The sequence below is a fragment of the Physeter macrocephalus genome, chromosome 5 (assembly GCF_002837175.3).
Source record: "Physeter macrocephalus isolate SW-GA chromosome 5, ASM283717v5, whole genome shotgun sequence".
Lineage (NCBI taxonomy): Eukaryota > Metazoa > Chordata > Mammalia > Artiodactyla > Physeteridae > Physeter > Physeter macrocephalus.
The window spans coordinates 72,671,833-72,694,535 of record NC_041218.1 but is presented as its reverse complement, the minus strand read 5'-3'; the positions used below and the strand labels follow the sequence as shown (position 1 = coordinate 72,694,535).

Here is a 22,703-nt window from a genome sequence, read left to right as displayed (position 1 = left end):
TTTTTTAGATTCCATATATATGTGTTAGCATACAGTATTTGTTTTTCTCTTTGACTTCACTCTGTATGACAGACTGTAGTCCATCCACCTCACTACAAATAACTCAATTTCGTTTATTTTTATGGCTGAGTAATATTCCATTGTATATATGTGCCATATCTTCTTTATCCATTCATCTGTTGATGGACACTTAGGTTGCTTCCATGTCCTGGCTATTGTAAATAGTGCTGCGATGAACATTGTGGTACATGACTCTTTGAATTATGGTTTTCTAAGGGTATATGCCCAGTAATGGGATTTCTGGGTCATATGGTAGTTCTATTTGTAGTTTTTTAAGGAACCTCCATACTCTTCTCCATAGTGGCTGTTTCAATTTACATTCCCACGAACAGTGCAAGAGGGTTCCCATTTCTCCATACCCTCTCCAGCAAGATTTTACTTTTTAAATAATCTAAGAAATCTAGTTATAGAAGTTTCCATGTTGTAATAACTTTTATATTGATTGTTGATCTAATGTCTTGGTTATTTGTAAAATTGGGATAATATTTTATTAACTGGATTTGATTGCATAATTGAGGAAAGTTTTTTTTTTAAGAGCACTTCTGTGGGAGATGAATAGTAAAATTCAGTGTACCTCAAGTTTGTTATATAGTATATCTATTTACTGTCTCTGTTGAAAAATCTTTTGCAGAGCTGCTATGAAATTTGCAATAGGAACTCTACTTCCAAAAAGGACTATTTAAAATGTTTTTATTGTTTATTTTAATTTTGTCTTCTTTAGAAATTTCCTTAGTATTGTGAAATGGATTTGCTATCTGACCCAGAATGAAAGAGGATAAATTGAATCATAATCAGCTAATATATGAGTGTCTAAGTATTATATAATGATGACAGTAACAATATATTCTCTGGGAGTAGGTTTTGATCCTATAGTGTAAGAACTTCAAAATCTGAATCGACTTTTAGCTTCCATTTATATTTGTTTTGTATGCACCTAATGGTAGCAAATTATTTATGTTGTCTCAAACTTCTCAAAACCTCATACTTATTTAAAACACAAAGTAGATTAAAAGTTTTTTTTCTGCAGCTAGTTTTGATCTGAAGTAAATGTACTTCTCTTATATATCAGTCATTGAGTAGTCCCTCACATCGGAATCATTGATTGTAGTTTGGAATTAGTGTATGTATATGTATGTGTATATATATATGTATGTAAATCTATCTGTCTATATTTTGTCTTTCTAGGACATTGCTTTTTAACATTCTGTGTCCTAATTGATGAGCTTTTATATATTTTATAACTGAGAAATTGCCTAACCCTTTTTTTGAAACGATTTGAAAAAAGTATGTGGAATGATGGGTATAATATGAAACATTATTATTAAAAATGGCAGTTAGGTATATTATCTTTGTCAGTGTTTAGGTTTTAGGCACTTGCGGCAACTTTTTCAAATAGTGATGCTTACGATTTTCTTGTCTTCATAAGATTGTTTAATTAAAAATAGGCCTTTCTTAAATCTTCTGGTTATAAATTCATTGTCTGACTTTTAAAATTAAGCTTCATGTCACTTTGTGTATTTTTTAAAGTCCTGAAGTTTTGGCTACTTTTTAGACATTTTGAAATAATTACCTAATCTAGTGTTTAATGTGTAGCTGATTTTAAGAAAATGCAGCCTAAATTGAGCACAGAATTAGTGGGCCAAGTTTTATCATGTGTAAGAGTATCCGCTGGTGGTTTTTCTTTGCTGTGGAAGAAATTTCATTCCTATTTAACTAAACTTCTGTAGGTAAATAGGTAGGTAGGTGGCTGGATGGCGTGCTAACCCATGCTCTCTCTCCTCCTCTCCTCCCCTTCCTTTTCTTTTTCTTTGTTCGTGATTGCCTTCTTTAGTTAGTTCAGCTTTAAATTATTTTAAGAGTAGATATTTTTTCCTTTATTAAAACATACTTTCACAGCCTTTTAAAAATATTTAAATTGTGCTGTTTTAAATTTTAATTTCAATCACGTTTTTCTCATCATGTCAAACAATAGTTTCTTTTGTTTTCTAATATGAATAAGCAGTTATTAAAGTTTTGATTAAATAAGGACCTAGATTGGCTTTAGACTCTATTTCTGGATCTTATTATTGATCAAGAAAGTAAACTATGCCTTGTTTTGCTCCTAGTTTCTCTTTTAATTTGACATGTCTTTGGTGGAAAGACTTAAGAGGTGGGCAGATCACAGAAGGAGGTAGGAGACATATAATTGAATAAGGAGGTTAGAAAACTGTTTGTTTATTCATTTTAATTTTCACCTTGCTATTAACCAAGGGGTAATCCTAGGTGGGATTTCCTGTTTTTGTGACCAAAGTTTTGAGGAACCGAGAAATGTTCTTGGGCATTTAGAGTTGTTGAAGTTGGAAAGCAACACCAACTGCCTATTTCAAGAGTAATAGAAATTTCCTTTGAAGACCCATCTAGAGATCCAAATTATAAATAATCTCTTAAGGGCTACAAGCCATACATTAACTTTAAACTGTTTGTGAATATTGCTTTACCATATATTCATTTGTGTTTTTAACAGAGGGATATCTTAATTGGTAACCTAATTTGCTCAGATTTAGACTACAATTCTGAGGGAAAGATATTAGTTTTAATAATTCACTTACTCTCTAACGTTAATTTTTAAAAATAATTTTAGTTGCTTTTTAATTAAATGACATTACACATGGAATTTTATGTATCTTTTGTTCTATTATTCATTTAAGAATCTAGATTTTGAATATTTTTGATCCAGATCAACCAAGAATAAGTAGACTTTATAGATACATTAAAAGTCAATCTATTTATCCTTCATATTAAAGAATAATTTTATTTGTAATATTAATCCAGTGGGACAGAAATAACAAAATACCTCTGACATTTCCTAGTGGCCTTCACTCTGCAGTGTTTACCTCATATCTACATTGTATTAGACAACTTAATATGATACTGTGAGAATAAAATGTATAATAATTGCTTTCCTGTACATAAATACCTTTTTTGGGAGGGGAGCAACTTAGGTACATAACTATTTTCACTGAAATATCTGGTTTGGAAAACCATGGGAATAGGTGTTTGGGAATAGTGTACCACAATTTACTGTTCTGTTGTGTCTTGGCTTGTGTGACTTTTGTTCTTGGTGTTTGAACCTTAGATAGATAAAGCACTGTTTCAAAAGTTTTTTACTGTATACTAAGTTGAATTTCCCTTCTCACAGAATCTTTTAATGGGTCTCCTACAGGAAGCATAAATTTGGTAAGTAATGTTATGAGTACTTTAATTAATAAAGTGGCCTGAAAACAATATGAAAGACTGAGCCTTAACATATGTAAATAAATGATGTATTAGAAATCCCCAAGTCATCCTTTGTAAGAAGTTGTTATGCTTTTAAAGAAATATTAAATTGACAAATAAGGGATCTGTTAATTAGAACTTAAAAATGACATGAAATTTATTTTCATTTTAAAAAATGTGCTTAAGGGCTTCCCTGGTGGCGCAGTGGTTGAGAATCCGCCTGCCGATGCAGGGGACGCGGGTTCGTGCCCCGGTCGGGGAGGATCCCACATGCCGCGGAGCTGCTGGGCCGGTGAGCCATGGCCGCTGAGCCTGCGCGTCCAGAGCCTGTGCTCCGCGACGGGAGAGGCCACAACAGTGAGAGGCCCGCGTACCACACACACACACACACAATGTGCTTAAGCCACACCTGAATGATTTAGTTGCAGGTGATAAAAAATGATTTTATTATTTTCAACCCCAGTATTTAATATTTGAAAATGACTCTGATCAGTGCTATGATGGGCATTAAATTTGTGACGTGTAAATGTTTACACTGGAATTAATTTTTTTTCTTGTATTTAGAAAAGAAATATAAAATTAGTTGGGATATCTGAAAACAAAAGATATTTCTTAAAGTCTACACTATAAAAAATTCAAGTTATTGTAAAAAAAAAAACCTTTTTTAAAGCTTAGAGGGTTTTATAAGAATTAAGCAACTGTATTCTATGATTACAGGTTTAAGAATGACATGTTTTAGCATATAAATTCATTGACATTTCATATATTCAAGGTGAAGTGTGAAACAATGAACATTTCAGTTCTTTTATATATCCATCCTTGCCATTGAATACCTTATTTCATAAAATGCTACTGGAAAGAAATATTAGTGTTCTATGGAAGTTTCAGTCCAGAATTCGTGGGGGATGGGCGGAGACTGTTTGCTTTGTTTTTCCTTCTACCTACAACACATTTTCTTTCAAATTTTTTGTGATAGCTAAATAGTTTAGAGGTCCATTGTCTTACGCTCCTCAGTACTACATTTATTTCTAAAATTACTTTATTGTATAAATGTTCTATTATTGTGCAAAGTATAACCTTTAACAGAACACTAAAGCAAATCAGCCATAGTGTTATGTCATATATTTAGTAACATTTTAAATGTTTTCCTAAATTATTTGGTATCATTACCATTTACTTCTCATATTCCACAGAGTTATAATGAAAAGGAATAGCTCCTAGAGAATGAAGAGTGTTAGCAATATAATGCCCATTATATAGAAAAAGTTTCCAAATGTGATAAAACTTTTCCTTGGTTTGAAATTTTTTAATGTTCATATTTGTAGTGCTTGTACAAGTGTTTGAACACTAGTAAAAAATATTTTTTTTCTTCTTTCCCTATTGGGAATAAATGCTTTTTCAAGTAAAAGAGATCCCTTTTATCACAGAGTTATATAAACCACAACAGTGTGGATTGAAAAAGGTCACACTTGAGGTCAGTGACTTACAGTTTTTTGGTTTTCACATAAATCTGTTAAATCTAAGCTTTTAAGTAGCTAGACTGTTGTCGATTCTTTTTTTTTAATACATAGACAAATTTTAATGAACAGCTGCATTTTAAAACATAGTTGAAGATTATAAAGAATTGTTTTAAAAACCATCAGATATTTTTCATGTTTGATGAAGATAACATTAGTTGTATTAAAATTATAAACTAGATCATAATAGTTTATTCCAGTATACCAAGCAAAGAAAATATTTAATGTGGTGGTTTACTCATTTTGTGATTGAGACTGACACATAAATTATAAACATTTTTAGAAGTGCCATTGTAGTTGTGTTTGCTCAATTGATTATCATAGTAAGTTTGAATATTTGTTTTTTTTTTTTTTTTTTTTTTTTTTTTGTGGTATGCGGACCTCCCTCTGTTGTGGCCTCTCCCGTTGGACGCGCAGGCTCAGCGGCCATGGCTCACGGGCCCAGCCGCTCCGCGGCATGTGGGATCCTCCCAGCCCGGGTCGCGAACCCGGTTCCCCTGAATCGGCAGGCGGACGCGCAACCACTGCGCCACCAGGGAAGCCCTGAATATTTGGTTTTTATCTTAGCATAGTGTTAAAAAAAAACCACCACTTTTTTTTTTTTTTTTTTTTTTTTGGGCAAGGAGTTCAAGAATCTTAACACAAGAATTACTTTACAAACTGATTTTATTTCAGGACAGCATTAATGCACTTGTTTTGAAATCATAGTTTTGTATGACTAATCAATACTTATAGTTCTAAATCACAGTGTAGTTCTGTAGTTATTATTTCACCAGTTGTAACTTTATGTTGTCTACTTGATATTTACATGTGCATTGTAACTGTCACTAATGGTTAAGAGATATCTCATTGGATTTTTTTAATCATATTTAATGAAAATAATATTACTTGCATATTTTAAATGTGCTAGAAAGACATTTATATATTATACAGAGTTTTTCAACAACTTCTGGGTTGCATAGTATATAAGATGCTAACATGTTTAAAGTAATAAGTAAGCGGCATTTAGCTTTTTAAATGTTACCTGCAAGGGAAGGTTACCAATAATAATGTTTTTTTGAAAAAGGTGATTGTTTTATATTCCCTGTGCTAGCTTGTAATTAGAAGAAGATTACAGTAGATAACAACCTTAAATTTTGTAGAATATTCCATTTCCTCTGGGGCTTCTATCTTTCATGTAAAAATAATACTAAAACAAAGGTTGTGCTATTTCTGTCAAAATGTTTTATTGTAGGTCAGGTGAGCACTTAAAAAAATAAGTGCATTCTATTTCTTTTCAAAGCATTTTCATTCACTTTATGTCCTGATAGGGTTGTAGAACAGGTATTACACCATTATAACATTGGGAAAACTGAGAAACAGGAAAGACTAGTTGATATGGCTAAAGTCTCTTAAGGTATCAGTGGTGAAGCCTGGACTAGACCTAATTTAATTGAATGGTTCTCCCACTTGATTTGTGGTTAATCTGTATGGAATTATCCAATTTTTCTTCTCCTGATGATCTGTCTTTAGTAGATAGAATTTTGGCTTTCTTCTTAGACTGTAATTGCTTAATTTAAATGGCTTTATGTCATATGCATGGCTTCATTTAAGTCATTTAGATGACTCTTAGTAATAACTGGTAATATCACATTAATACTCCAAAGTTCATTCAATCCTATGGTTTTCAAAGTGTAAAATATGTCTAAATCATATAACGTCTGTGTGTTATAGGTCCCCAAGACCACTCCTATGTTCATTGATTTACTAAGAGGACTCACAGGTCCTAGCATAGTCATACTCACGGCTAGAATTTATTACAACGAAGGGATATAAAGCAAAATCAGGAAAGGGAAAAGGTGCATGGGGCAAAGTCCAGAGAAAACCAGGCACAAGTTTCCAAGAATCCTCTTCCATGGAAGTCACATAGGACAGACTTAATTTCACCAGCAGTGAATATGACAACATGTGTGAAAAGTTGCCACCAGGAAGGCTCATCTGACACTAAGTGCCCAGGGTTTTTATTGGAGGCAGATCACACAGGCACCCTCTGCCTAGCAGGTCACACAGGCACCCTCTGCCTAGCATATACTAAAATGACTCCCAGAAGGAAAACAGGTATTCAGCATAAACCACATTGTTTGTACAGATAGTTTACGTAGAGTGAGCCACTCTTAGCAGTTAGGGAATGGTGGGAACCTTCTCTAAATCTGACTTCCCAGATATTGTCCAAGGGCCAACCTTGAAAGCAGTCCTTTCTGAGGAGCGCAACTTCAAGTCTGTTGTGTTAATTCTTTTCCATACAGTCTGCCTTCATTATATGCGTTATGTTCCCTTCTGTGTATGTGTGGGTGTATGGATATGTAGCAAAAAAGTTTTAAGTTTAGAGCTAAAGTCCATAGTTACAAAAGATTTATTCTTGATCGCTCAGTAATACCTTTTGTTTATGGAATAATTTTTGAAAATTAATTATTTAAAATATCTTAAACTGTGGATTCACTTCATTTAGTAAGTAATCATAATAATGGCTAACATTTTTTGTGTTAGGCAGTCTTCTAAATGTTTTACATGTCTTTTCCTTTAGTCCTCACATAACCCTTTCATGTAGGTACGATTATTCTCATTTTATAGATAAGGAATCTAAATTAACTAAAACTATTTCTAAGTTAACAAAAGTGTTAAGTTAAAGAGTACAAAGTTGGCTCTAGTATATTTCAGCATTAAAATTGAAATGTTGATTTAAGAATATGTCTGCTTATTTTTATCCACATTTTTTTTTGCCATGTATTGAATATATATAATTGAGAAGAAACAAATTATAGTATGTGGACAGGTAATGAAGGAAGAAATAATCTGATGTATTAAGTTGATTACTAAATTACTTTGTTTTATAGTTTCTTAATCTTAGGTTCTCTCTCTCCTATTAGTATAAATAAAGAGGATTATTGTTTGGGGGGGAAGATACAAATAATATAAAGCTTACATAGGGCAAAGATGAGTAATGTTATATATGATGTAGAATTCTTTAACACTTTTTTTCCTGTAAAATTTAACAATTTTGTGTTCTGATCCCCCCCCCCTCCACCACCCAGTCTTTGGATGACCTTTCAAATGTATCTTCTGATGACTCAGTACAACTTCATGCTTACATTTCAGACACTGGTAAGAGACTTTGTGGTTTAATTATTACTTAAAAACTATTGACTATTATTACTCCTACATTATTTTCCACATTTATTTTTATAAATCATTTTTCTGTTCTGTAGTCATGTTTTCAAATTACTTTTTTTCTGTAGCATGTTCTTCATTAAATTCTGTGATGTTTATTATTACATGGGTGTTTCCTTTCTTTTAAGGTTGTCACTGTTATCATTTGAAAAAGGTTAAATTTTAAGCATTTTGTCATGGCTAATAAACTTTGAAACCAGTCTTCTTTTTCTTTGAGTCTAGCTGATAATTGTCTGCATAATTCTTATTAAATTGTCTTGGGGCAGATTTTAGTTTAATATTTGTTTTCATACATGGAAAGTCAGATTAGATATCTGGATAAATGAAGCTTTTTGGTATTGGAGTTTATAGAAGTTCAAGAAATGCTTGGATGAGGTGAGATTCATGACTGAATCAGCATATGTGCAAAGTGGCTAGTGAACTGAGGAAAAAAATCAATTTCCATCATTGTTGTTGGGTTATTAGACATTGCCAATGACGGTTTTCTTATCTGGCTTCTCACTATTCCTACAGTATAGGAGTGTGTTTGTCAGATTACATACTGAAGTATAAACGTTCAGATAAATACTTCAGTTCAATTTCATACTTATGATTTAGATAATTTGAAAAGAGATTTAAATAGTACAAGTGTAGTTGTAAAAAGATAGTTTGCATCTACTTTTTAAAGATCTTGTTTTCTTACTTTTCACTGGAGCTGGAGTCTAATTTTCCATTGTGTTTTCTGCCAGATTTCTGTAATAAGTTATCTATAATTGCTCTTTCAGTTTTTCCTTTATCTTTTAAAAATAGTTGGTGCATACGTTGCTCTTAAAGGTCGTTAGATAACACTCTTGTCAATAAAACCAGAGGGTCTAGCTGCATTTCTTTCTAGCTTTTGATACATTTGTCTCACTTTTTCCTTCCTTAAAATTTTAAAATTCTTTTAAAAAACTATCTTCTTTGTTGAGTTGTCTTCCAAATATGAAAGCCTTTGTTAAAGTGCAAACATTTAGAATTTGTCCTTTTATTTCTTTCTTCAAGTCCTTAAACTTTTGTGTGTAGAAGATACTAATGTCCATATTTCTTATGTGGATCTTTCTCTTCTCTGAGGGTTCTAGTTTTCTAGCTGCTTTGTCCATTCATTCAACAAGTATTTATTAGCTTCTTAAAAGTTACGGAAGCATAACACTAAGCATTTTTAATAAATTGTAATTTCTGTCAGACAAATTTATGTATAAACACTAAAGAGGCAGCATAGTATAGTGGTTAAGAGCACAGCTTTTTGTCCAAATTGCTTGGGTTCAAACCCCAGCTCTTCCACCTAATAGTTGGGTGAACTTGGATGAGTTCCTTAACATCTCTGTATCTCAATTTCCTCATCTGTAAAATGGGATATTAATGATAATAATAATAATACTTGCCTCATAGGATTGTTATGGAACTAGTTAACTGTATTCGTAATTACATGATGGGCATTATATATTAGTGTTTGTTCAATAAAGATTTCTTTTATGAGTTGGGCTCCAGAGTCTCTTTGAGTCTGGATCCCATGTCCTTAACATCTGTATGACGGGAAGTAGAACTTAAGAGTCCAGTGCAGTGCTATTTAAGGAGTGGTCCATAGACTACAGTGTACTGGCTTCTTCACTGAGAAATCTTGTTTTAAAAAATATTGGCTACGTTAGGCAATTTGCTTAGTGATGAGATTTATTTATATTCTGATCCTAGTTCCTTGTCTGGTTATGGATTAGGAACAAAGCGGTTGCACATCACCTGTTATGAGTAGTAACATTGTCCTAATGCAAACAAAACCTGTTATTTCCACCATCATCTCAAAATATATATAACCTCATTATCTTTTAAAATCAAATTACCTTTCTTAGTGCTTCTTTTATAATAGCCCCATTATTCCTGTTGTGCGTGCATCCTAGTCATGATCTCCCTTGCCTATCAGTTTGTGACAAATCTGATTATTCTTTTTTTAGAATGCTTTCTTACATTGCTTTCTTCTTTCCTTTTCTATTTCTTGCTATTCTCCTTGTTCTTATTAACTCCTAATTGGTTATGGTTTGCTGCCTAATTGGCCCCTGCTTCCTATTATCCTTTCCCAAACCTATCTTGAACACAACAGGTGAAGCCATTCCCTTGTTGCCTTGCTAACTCTGTTGAGTGATGGTGGTTCTCTTGTGTGATGAAAAATTGTTGTACACTTTGTTCCACATAGGTGTCCGAGTGAAGGATATTTGAAAGAGGTGAACAGTGAATAATAGAGTTAAAGCCTCTGATAGCAAGATGACCCAGGTCTATCCCTAGTCTTCTATTTTGTCAAGTCAGGAACACGGATATTAGATGGTATGGGAATGAAGGACAGTTTTGAATAGAAAGTGCAAATCTTAGAAAAATTTTAATGAAAGGCTGAGAGAGGTTCCTGTCCAACTATATTTGCCAGTATAGATTTGTAGCTGTTATATTGTTAAAATAATTTACTAAGAAGCTGCACGGACCCTTCTTTGCCTAATTATATACAAAATACAAATATTTAGTCAGCTCCAAAGCTTGACCACATTTTTTTTTGTAATAATGGATTAGTATAATCTATTATTAGAAGAGCAGTTTATACTTCTGTGGTCAACCTGGTAGTCTAAACTGCTGTGGGAAATCTTGCTTCTCACACATTGAAGGGCTGAAAACAACAGAATTAAAATAGCTAAAAGGGGAAATCTACAGGTGTAATTGACCATGAGGAAAAGCAAATTTAGGGAAATGAAGAGGAGTTGAAGCCAAGAAGCTTAGAGGAGCATGAAGACTGCTGTCTTGATTTTGACAGCATTTTCATGCCCTCAAATTTAGAAGAGGCAGGATGGGCTAAGGCAAGGAGAAGCTGGAACACAGTCATTTGCATAAAGCCCAGAGTCACAGAGGGTGGCTTGATGTGAAAGAGGAACCAGAACTTAGCCTACTGTCAAAGGAAAGAACAAAGAATGTCAAGGTCATGGTTGGGAATGGTATCTATCACCCATATTAAATTGAAAGCCTGTCTTGTATCGTGACATTGGTGTGTCTAGAGTCAGCCATTCTCAAGTGGTTGTGTACCACAGGGTTTCCTAGCCCAAGAGTATGTTAAAAATATTCGTAGAGATAAAACGAGGCAAGAATACCACACTATAAAAAAAGAACCATATAAAATTATAGAAGTAAAAAAAATTAGTTATTGAAATTAAGGTGAGTGGATGAATTAAGAAACAGACCAGGTACAAATGAGTGGAGACTCAGTAAACTTTCAGAGACCTGAAGAGATGATCTAGAATAGCATACAACACAGGGGGAAAAAATGGAACATGAGAAAGACAAAATGATTCAAAATACATCTTTTTACTTAAGATTAGTACAGAATAGGAATAGGTTTTGATTTTCGAGGCTACCTGACTTGGCTGGTTTGTGTCAATAAAGTAGGAAAATGACTATTTGGAACAGTCTTCAGAATAAATTACATTTGTAAATTGTTGACTATTTTAAACAAGAAAGAGATTTGTCAAAAGAGAAGATAGATCTTATCCTATAGCTTTTGCTTGCTGTTCAGTTAAAAAACTATCGAGTTACAGCTGAATAGTGAAGGCTAGTACAGAAGGTTATTATTTTGTTTCTGTTGTTTTTCTTCTATTACATTTAAGAGACTCTAATACTATACTATGAGGTGGTACTGTGTTATCATAACTAATAATAAATAAAAGCTCATTGGGAAGAGAGTCCAAAGTAGATATCACTGTGTGGTTGGCAGTATCATCATAAACTTGTAGGTCACTTTGTAATGTAGCCATCATATATAATGCATTATGGATGTGAGTACAGAGGATGGGAATCTATTTTATCCTTTGGTGACATCCTTTTGTCTCAGTCTGTCATTTCAAATTCTTCATTTCATATTGTCCTTTTTGTTTGTTTTTGTTCTTCATCTTCCTCCTTTCTGTGTCTTTTGTTCCTCTTCATTTTGTTTTAAATGACTAGTATATGCTGACTATGACCCATATGCTGTGGCAGGCGTTTGTAATGATCATGGCAAGACATACGCATTATATGCCATCACTGTACACCGGCGCAGTCTAAACAGTGAGGAGATGTGGAAAACCTACCGTCGTTATAGTGACTTCCACGACTTCCACATGAGGATCACCGAACAGGTAATGAGGTTTTTAAAGTGTGTGTACTTTACATTGTTTCTTGATTCCATGTTTGATTCTAAATAGCTCTGACTGTTGCTAAGGTATTGACCAAAGCTAAGTAAATAAGGTAAGAATTTTTTTATAACCAACATGAATGTTATAATGATTTTGCACATTTAACCAATCAAATTTTAACCAGTCCTAACTAATGTGGACTAGTGACGAAGTATCAGTGGTGTACCTACTCATTAAGAGTGTAAAACTGGTACAGGAGTTGCACCTTGGACTCACTCAAGCAAATCTAGCTCCCAAAAGTAACAGAAGATCCTCATCACAAAGACCTATAACACGGTCTTGGAGTATACCCCCAAGAATGGTATCGGAGCAAGGGTCCCACAAACTTTATTGACCTAAACCTGCCATTGTCTCTTAACATTCACCTGCCTAGTGGGGGAAAAGCAATCCTTGCCTGTAAGAATTTTACAAGTTTAATGTGAAATTAAAAAACAAAACAACAAGAAAAAAACAAATAGAAAGAAGTCCACTTTCTTTAATGTTGTACAAAAAAGTATGAGTAGAACCAAAAGTAAATTAAACATTATCACATTTGTTTACACCACAATCGAGTTTTTCATATTAACTTTACTATTCAAACAACAGAAAGTAGGTGATATTTCAGGGACTGGGGAAGAGATAAAACCAAAAGAACTTTTCTGTTATGTTTATTCTACACTGTGTATAGCTGTGCTCACAGAGACGAAACCACATTGTTTGTACAGATAGTTTACGTAGAGTGAGCCACTCTTAGCAGTTAGGGAATGGTGGGAACCTTCTCTAAATCTGACTTCCCAGATATTGTCCAAGGGCCAACCTTGAAAGCAGTCCTTTCTGAGGAGCGCAACTTCAAGTCTGTTGTGTTAATTCTTTTCCATACAGTCTGCCTTCATTATATGCGTTATGTTCCCTTCTGTGTATGTGTGGGTGTATGGATATGTAGCAAAAAAGTTTTAAGTTTAGAGCTAAAGTCCATAGTTACAAAAGATTTATTCTTGATCGCTCAGTAATACCTTTTGTTTATGGAATAATTTTTGAAAATTAATTATTTAAAATATCTTAAACTGTGGATTCACTTCATTTAGTAAGTAATCATAATAATGGCTAACATTTTTTGTGTTAGGCAGTCTTCTAAATGTTTTACATGTCTTTTCCTTTAGTCCTCACATAACCCTTTCATGTAGGTACGATTATTCTCATTTTATAGATAAGGAATCTAAATTAACTAAAACTATTTCTAAGTTAACAAAAGTGTTAAGTTAAAGAGTACAAAGTTGGCTCTAGTATATTTCAGCATTAAAATTGAAATGTTGATTTAAGAATATGTCTGCTTATTTTTATCCACATTTTTTTTTGCCATGTATTGAATATATATAATTGAGAAGAAACAAATTATAGTATGTGGACAGGTAATGAAGGAAGAAATAATCTGATGTATTAAGTTGATTACTAAATTACTTTGTTTTATAGTTTCTTAATCTTAGGTTCTCTCTCTCCTATTAGTATAAATAAAGAGGATTATTGTTTGGGGGGGAAGATACAAATAATATAAAGCTTACATAGGGCAAAGATGAGTAATGTTATATATGATGTAGAATTCTTTAACACTTTTTTTCCTGTAAAATTTAACAATTTTGTGTTCTGATCCCCCCCCCCTCCACCACCCAGTCTTTGGATGACCTTTCAAATGTATCTTCTGATGACTCAGTACAACTTCATGCTTACATTTCAGACACTGGTAAGAGACTTTGTGGTTTAATTATTACTTAAAAACTATTGACTATTATTACTCCTACATTATTTTCCACATTTATTTTTATAAATCATTTTTCTGTTCTGTAGTCATGTTTTCAAATTACTTTTTTTCTGTAGCATGTTCTTCATTAAATTCTGTGATGTTTATTATTACATGGGTGTTTCCTTTCTTTTAAGGTTGTCACTGTTATCATTTGAAAAAGGTTAAATTTTAAGCATTTTGTCATGGCTAATAAACTTTGAAACCAGTCTTCTTTTTCTTTGAGTCTAGCTGATAATTGTCTGCATAATTCTTATTAAATTGTCTTGGGGCAGATTTTAGTTTAATATTTGTTTTCATACATGGAAAGTCAGATTAGATATCTGGATAAATGAAGCTTTTTGGTATTGGAGTTTATAGAAGTTCAAGAAATGCTTGGATGAGGTGAGATTCATGACTGAATCAGCATATGTGCAAAGTGGCTAGTGAACTGAGGAAAAAAATCAATTTCCATCATTGTTGTTGGGTTATTAGACATTGCCAATGACGGTTTTCTTATCTGGCTTCTCACTATTCCTACAGTATAGGAGTGTGTTTGTCAGATTACATACTGAAGTATAAACGTTCAGATAAATACTTCAGTTCAATTTCATACTTATGATTTAGATAATTTGAAAAGAGATTTAAATAGTACAAGTGTAGTTGTAAAAAGATAGTTTGCATCTACTTTTTAAAGATCTTGTTTTCTTACTTTTCACTGGAGCTGGAGTCTAATTTTCCATTGTGTTTTCTGCCAGATTTCTGTAATAAGTTATCTATAATTGCTCTTTCAGTTTTTCCTTTATCTTTTAAAAATAGTTGGTGCATACGTTGCTCTTAAAGGTCATTAGATAACACTCTTGTCAATAAAACCAGAGGGTCTAGCTGCATTTCTTTCTAGCTTTTGATACATTTGTCTCACTTTTTCCTTCCTTAAAATTTTAAAATTCTTTTAAAAAACTATCTTCTTTGTTGAGTTGTCTTCCAAATATGAAAGCCTTTGTTAAAGTGCAAACATTTAGAATTTGTCCTTTTATTTCTTTCTTCAAGTCCTTAAACTTTTGTGTGTAGAAGATACTAATGTCCATATTTCTTATGTGGATCTTTCTCTTCTCTGAGGGTTCTAGTTTTCTAGCTGCTTTGTCCATTCATTCAACAAGTATTTATTAGCTTCTTAAAAATTATGGAAGCATAACACTAAGCATTTTTAATAAATTATAATTTCTGTCAGACAAATTTATGTATAAACACTAAAGAGGCAGCATAGTATAGTGGTTAAGAGCACAGCTTTTTGTCCAAATTGCTTGGGTTCAAACCCCAGCTCTTCCACCTAATAGTTGGGTGAACTTGGATGAGTTCCTTAACATCTCTGTATCTCAATTTCCTCATCTGTAAAATGGGATATTAATGATAATAATAATACTTGCCTCATAGGATTGTTATGGAACTAGTTAACTGTATTCGTAATTACATGATGGGCATTATATATTAGTGTTTGTTCAATAAAGATTTCTTTTATGAGTTGGGCTCCAGAGTCTCTTTGAGTCTGGATCCCATGTCCTTAACATCTGTATGACGGGAAGTAGAACTTAAGAGTCCAGTGCAGTGCTATTTAAGGAGTGGTCCATAGACTACAGTGTACTGGCTTCTTCACTGAGAAATCTTGTTTTAAAAAATATTGGCTACGTTAGGCAATTTGCTTAGTGATGAGATTTATTTATATTCTGATCCTAGTTCCTTGTCTGGTTATGGATTAGGAACAAAGCGGTTGCACATCACCTGTTATGAGTAGTAACATTGTCCTAATGCAAACAAAACCTGTTATTTCCACCATCATCTCAAAATATATATAACCTCATTATCTTTTAAAATCAAATTACCTTTCTTAGTGCTTCTTTTATAATAGCCCCATTATTCCTGTTGTGCGTGCATCCTAGTCATGATCTCCCTTGCCTATCAGTTTGTGACAAATCTGATTATTCTTTTTTTAGAATGCTTTCTTACATTGCTTTCTTCTTTCCTTTTCTATTTCTTGCTATTCTCCTTGTTCTTATTAACTCCTAATTGGTTATGGTTTGCTGCCTAATTGGCCCCTGCTTCCTATTATCCTTTCCCAAACCTATCTTGAACACAACAGGTGAAGCCATTCCCTTGTTGCCTTGCTAACTCTGTTGAGTGATGGTGGTTCTCTTGTGTGATGAAAAATTGTTGTACACTTTGTTCCACATAGGTGTCCGAGTGAAGGATATTTGAAAGAGGTGAACAGTGAATAATAGAGTTAAAGCCTCTGATAGCAAGATGACCCAGGTCTATCCCTAGTCTTCTATTTTGTCAAGTCAGGAACACGGATATTAGATGGTATGGGAATGAAGGACAGTTTTGAATAGAAAGTGCAAATCTTAGAAAAATTTTAATGAAAGGCTGAGAGAGGTTCCTGTCCAACTATATTTGCCAGTATAGATTTGTAGCTGTTATATTGTTAAAATAATTTACTAAGAAGCTGCACGGACGCTTCTTTGCCTAATTATATACAAAATACAAATATTTAGTCAGCTCCAAAGCTTGACCACATTTTTTTTTGTAATAATGGATTAGTATAATCTATTATTAGAAGAGCAGTTTATACTTCTGTGGTCAACCTGGTAGTCTAAACTGCTGTGGGAAATCTTGCTTCTCACACATTGAAGGGCTGAAAACAACAGAATTAAAATAGCTAAAAGGGGAAATCTACAGGTGTAATTGACCATGAGGAAAAGCAAATTTAGGGAAATGAAGAGGAGTTGAAGCCAAGAAGCTTAGAGGAGCATGAAGACTGCTGTCTTGATTTTGACAGCATTTTCATGCCCTCAAATTTAGAAGAGGCAGGATGGGCTAAGGCAAGGAGAAGCTGGAACACAGTCATTTGCATAAAGCCCAGAGTCACAGAGGGTGGCTTGATGTGAAAGAGGAACCAGAACTTAGCCTACTGTCAAGGGAAAGGACAAAGAATGTCAAGGTCATGGTTGGGAATGGTATCTATCACCCATATTAAATTGAAAGCCTGTCTTGTATCGTGACATTGGTGTGTCTAGAGTCAGCCATTCTCAAGTGGTTGTGTACCACAGGGTTTCCTAGCCCAAGAGTATGTTAAAAATATTCGTAGAGATAAAACGAGGCAAGAATACCACACTATAAAAAAAGAACCATATAAAATTATAGAAGTAAAAAAAATTAGTTATTGAAATTAAGGTGAGTGGATGAATTAAGAAACAGACCAGGTACAAATGAGTGGAGACTCAGTAAACTTTCAGAGACCTGAAGAGATGATCTAGAATAGCATACAACACAGGGGGAAAAAATGGAACATGAGAAAGACAAAATGATTCAAAATACATCTTTTTACTTAAGATTAGTACAGAATAGGAATAGGTTTTGATTTTCGAGGCTACCTGACTTGGCTGGTTTGTGTCAATAAAGTAGGAAAATGACTATTTGGAACAGTCTTCAGAATAAATTACATTTGTAAATTGTTGACTATTTTAAACAAGAAAGAGATTTGTCAAAAGAGAAGATAGATCTTATCCTATAGCTTTTGCTTGCTGTTCAGTTAAAAAACTATCGAGTTACAGCTGAATAGTGAAGGCTAGTACAGAAGGTTATTATTTTGTTTCTGTTGTTTTTCTTCTATTACATTTAAGAGACTCTAATACTATACTATGAGGTGGTACTGTGTTATCATAACTAATAATAAATAAAAGCTCATTGGGAAGAGAGTCCAAAGTAGATATCACTGTGTGGTTGGCAGTATCATCATAAACTTGTAGGTCACTTTGTAATGTAGCCATCATATATAATGCATTATGGATGTGAGTACAGAGGATGGGAATCTATTTTATCCTTTGGTGACATCCTTTTGTCTCAGTCTGTCATTTCAAATTCTTCATTTCATATTGTCCTTTTTGTTTGTTTTTGTTCTTCATCTTCCTCCTTTCTGTGTCTTTTGTTCCTCTTCATTTTGTTTTAAATGACTAGTATATGCTGACTATGACCCATATGCTGTGGCAGGCGTTTGTAATGATCATGGCAAGACATACGCATTATATGCCATCACTGTACACCGGCGCAGTCTAAACAGTGAGGAGATGTGGAAAACCTACCGTCGTTATAGTGACTTCCACGACTTCCACATGAGGATCACCGAACAGGTAATGAGGTTTTTAAAGTGTGTGTACTTTACATTGTTTCTTGATTCCATGTTTGATTCTAAATAGCTCTGACTGTTGCTAAGGTATTGACCAAAGCTAAGTAAATAAGGTAAGAATTTTTTTATAACCAACATGAATGTTATAATGATTTTGCACATTTAACCAATAAATCAAATTTTAACCAGTCCTAACTAATGTGGACTAGTGACGAAGTATCAGTGGTGTACCTTGGAAAATTAGAATAAGTGTATATTTCTGATATTAAGAGTGTGTGTATGTGCTGTGCTTTGCAGAGGTAGTTGGGTTTGGTTTAAAGTAAGGATGGGGATCACTGGAAGACATTTGGTGGTTTTGTTTTTGGCAGTATAATTTAAAGCTATGGTTATTTTAAATGGCGTCCTTTTCCAAGTGTTAACAGTTAAATCCTTGATCCATTAAGTTATGAAGAAACAAAATCTAAATTAAGTTTAACATTAAACAAATAATGTTTTTAATTCTTACCAAATATAACCCTCTTGTTTCATAGAAGTATGAGGACTCTTAAACATAACGAATGTAAACAAACTATTTCTCTGTTTTATTTTTTATTAAATATTCTTTTCTTTTTAACTTAGAACAAAATAACTTATCACAGGATAAATTGGAATAGGTATTCTGTGAAATTTATTTTTATTTTTTATTTTTTTTAGAAAGAAGTCCACTTTCTTTAATGTTGTACAAAAAAGTATGAGTAGAACCAAAAGTAAATTAAACATTATCACATTTGTTTACACCACAATCGAGTTTTTCATATTAACTTTACTATTCAAACAACAGAAAGTAGGTGATATTTCAGGGACTGGGGAAGAGATAAAACCAAAAGAACTTTTCTGTTATGTTTATTCTACACTGTGTATAGCTGTGCTCACAGAGACGGCTTCCCTTACTTCTCTGCTGTGCAGGAATTCAGTTGTATATAAAATTGAACCTGCTCAAAAGCTGGGGGAGACTAGAAATGATGGGTCCATATCCAGGTGCATTGTCATACAGTTCAAACAGTGGTGCAGCTACCAGCTTGTAATTTTTAGGGACTGCAAACAAGGCCTTCTCTTGAAGCTGAACCAAAAACAACTTCTTATGCTCCTTAGGTTTTGTAATATGTGCAGGAATATATGGATACTAAGGAGGTTCAAAATTTTGGTCTCCACCAGTTACCAGTGCAGTCATCAGTAACCCAGTCTTGCAGGACTCCATCTTGATGACCCAATATCTCTGTCATTAAGCGTTTTAGTCCTTCAACTTCATCTTCTCCTGGGTTAAGGTCATCACCAGGTAGTTTAAAGAAAGTTGTTCCCAGCTGTAGCAGTAACACATGGGGTAGCCGGTGCTCATGGACAATCAAAACCCCTTCTACAGTCCTCCTCATGCCAATTTTATCAAATTCCACCCTCATGCTCTGAAATCTGGCTGCAACGGAGCTGTCCTTCTCATAGAGGGGCTCTCTTGTACCAAAAGTGTAATTGATAAGAGGGTACAGGTTGATGGTGCGCTCCAGGGTGAAGGGCTTGGTCTGCTGGATGTACTTGTTGCCGAACTGGTTGACCCCGTGGGGCCAGCCGGTATGCGAGTGATTGGGCGGCACCACGGACATGCTGGCAAGCTCGGGCACTAGCGGTGAGCGGAAAAGGAGAGGCAGGGAGACGTTCCCTGTGCAGGCACCCATTATCTGCGTCCCACTCAGCAGCCACCGCCCACCATTAACAAGAAAGCTGAAATTTATTTTAAGTCATGAGAATCTTTCTTTCAGGGTTTTAAAATAAACAATTATTAAGCCAATAAAATAATAATAATGGTAACATTTGATTGGGTGGACTAAAGCTTTGAAATGACATTTTACTACTTAAGTAATCAGAAAGTATATTTTTCAGTTAGGGTAGTGGAAAACATATGGTTGGCACCATGATAACCTCATTAAAATACTTCGTGAATAGAGTGAGATAAACTATTAATAGCTCAAAAGTGTTTAGAGACCAGGTTAAGCCTGGTCTCTAAACACTTTTAAGCCCATATTAAAAGGACTGTTTTTAATTATATTCATAAGGTAATTAATAACTTTGGACATAACTGTTCTGTTGTTCTTGTTGAATAGATCTTTTCTTCATGTTTAGCTTGATTTGTTTGTAGAGGTGAAAGAATTTTTTGCCCCACATTGAAGAAATAATTGCTTTATTTACTTTTTCTATTATTACCTGTTTCATATTGTTTTAAAATCACATAGCTTGGAGCTTCTGGGTTGGCAAACACATGGTATGCTCAGACAGGGCATGGATGCTCCATGCCCTTTTCCATATCTTGCCTTATTTATCTCTTCCATCTGGCTGTTTTTGAGTTATATCCTTTTACAACAAACCAGCAGTCTAAAAAAGTCTTCCGACCCCTGGCCTGGCTTAGAACATCACCGGGTGCTACTGATGTCCTACATTCCTCCCAGATCACATGCCAGCCTCCCACTGCTTCTCAGAGCTCGATTTAAATAACCAAGAGGCTCGTGTCCTGAGTTTGAGAACTTCCCTTGCTCTGCTGTCTTGTATTCCAGATTGTCCTACCCATCTTGCCCATGAGACCATGAGCTTCCTGAGGCAAGGATCTCATCTCTCTTATACTCCATTCTGTCACCTGCACCAAGAACAGCCTGGAATGGACCTTGTGGCTGACAGGGTCTTCGTGTTCTGGCCGGGTGTCAGGCCTGTGCCTCTGAGGTGGGAGAGCCGAGTTCAGGACATTGGTCCACCAGAGACCTCCTGGCTCCATGTAATATCAAATGGTGAGAGCTCTCCCAGAGATATCCCACTCAACGCTAAGACCCAGTTCCACTCAAAGACCATCAAGCTACAGTGCTGGACACCCTATGACAAACAACTAGCAAGACAGGAACACAACCCCTCCCATTAGTAGAGAGGCTGCCTAAAATCATAATAAGGTCACAGAGACCGCAAAACACACCACCAGACATGGTCCTGCCCACCAGAAAGACAAGATCCAGCCTTATCCACCACAACACGGTCACCAGTGCCCTCCACCAGGAAGCCTACACAACCCACCAAACCAACCTTACCCACTGGGGGCAGACACCAAAAACAATGGAAACTATTAACCTGCATGATGAACAACACAATAAATGAAATTAAAAATTCTCTAGAAGGAGTCAGTAGCAGAGTAACTGAGGCAGAAGAACGGATAAGTGACCTGGGAGATAAAATAGTGGAAATAACTACCACAGAGCAGAATAAAGAAAAAAGAATGAAAAGAATTGAGGACAGTCTCACAGACCTCTGGGACAACATTAACCACACCAACATTCGAATTATAGGGGTCCCAGAAGAAGAAAAGAAAAAGAAAGTGACTGAGAAAATATATGAAGAGGTTATAGTTGAAAACTTCCCTAATATGGGAAAGGAAATAGTCAATCAAGTACAGGAAGCGCAGAGGCCCATACAGGATAAACCCAAGGAGAAACACACCAAGACACGTATTAATCAAACTATCAAAAATTAAATACAAAGAAAAAATATTAAAAACAGCAAGGGAAAAACAACAAATAACATACAGGGGAATCCCCATCTCTCACAGACCTCTGGGACAACATTAACCACACCAACATTCGAATTATAGGGGTCCCAGAAGAAGAAAAGAAAAAGAAAGTGACTGAGAAAATATATGAAGAGGTTATAGTTGAAAACTTCCCTAATATGGGAAAGGAAATAGTCAATCAAGTACAGGAAGCGCAGAGGCCCATACAGGATAAACCCAAGGAGAAACACACCAAGACACGTATTAATCAAACTATCAAAAATTAAATACAAAGAAAAAATATTAAAAACAGCAAGGGAAAAACAACAAATAACATACAAGGTAATCCCCATCAGGTCAACAGCTGACCTTCCAGCAGAAAGTCTGCAAGCCAGAAGGGAATGGCAGGACATATTTAAAGTGATGAAAAGGAAAAACCTATAACCAAGATTACGCTACCCAGCAAGGATTCATTCAGATTTGATGGAGAAATTAAAACCTTTACAGACAAGCAAAAGCTAAGAGAATTCAGCACAGAACAAACAAAAACCAAAGTTGGCAGAAGGAAAGAAATCATAAAGATCAGAACAGAAATAAAGGATATAGAAACAAAGAAAACAATAGCAAAGATCAATAAAACTAAAAGCTGGTTCTTTGAGAAGAGAAAAAAAATTGATAAACCATTAGCCAGAGTCATCAAGACAAAAGGGAGAAGACTCAAATCAATAGAATTAGAAATGAAAAAGAACTGACACTGCAGAAGTACAAAGGATCATGAGAGATTATTACAAGCAACTATATGCCAATAAAATGGACAACCTGGAAGAAATGGACAAATTCTTAGAAAAGCACAACCTTCCAAAACTGAACCAGGAAGAAATAGAAAATATAAACAGACCTATCACAAGCACTGAAATTGAAACTGCGATTAAAAATCTTCCAACAAACAAAAGTTCAGGACCAG

General features: G+C 34.5%; 2 protein-coding genes across 4 annotated transcripts in view; one reads left to right on the top strand and one right to left on the bottom strand.

Annotated features, from left to right (window-relative positions):
• SNX13 (sorting nexin 13) overlaps positions 1-22,703 on the top strand; it is a 155,149-nt gene that overhangs the window by 96,811 nt on the left and 35,635 nt on the right. For 2 of the 3 annotated variants that reach the window (XM_024127480.2, XM_024127470.2), the window contains 3 exons: positions 3,239-3,276; positions 7,904-7,973; positions 12,057-12,196. In XM_024127480.2, the coding sequence (XP_023983248.1) occupies positions 3,239-3,276; positions 7,904-7,973; positions 12,057-12,196 (248 nt within the window). Of the gene's footprint in view, positions 1-3,238; positions 3,277-7,903; positions 7,974-12,023; positions 12,197-22,703 lie in introns of all 3 variants that reach the window. The other variant, XM_024127474.3, reaches the window with a different exon arrangement.
• Positions 18,900-19,898, bottom strand: LOC102984616 (cleavage and polyadenylation specificity factor subunit 5-like). The gene is given in 2 exon segments (XM_055085026.1): positions 18,900-19,366; positions 19,368-19,898. Coding segments are annotated over 2 exon segments (756 nt in total). The 5' UTR covers positions 19,893-19,898; the 3' UTR covers positions 18,900-19,135.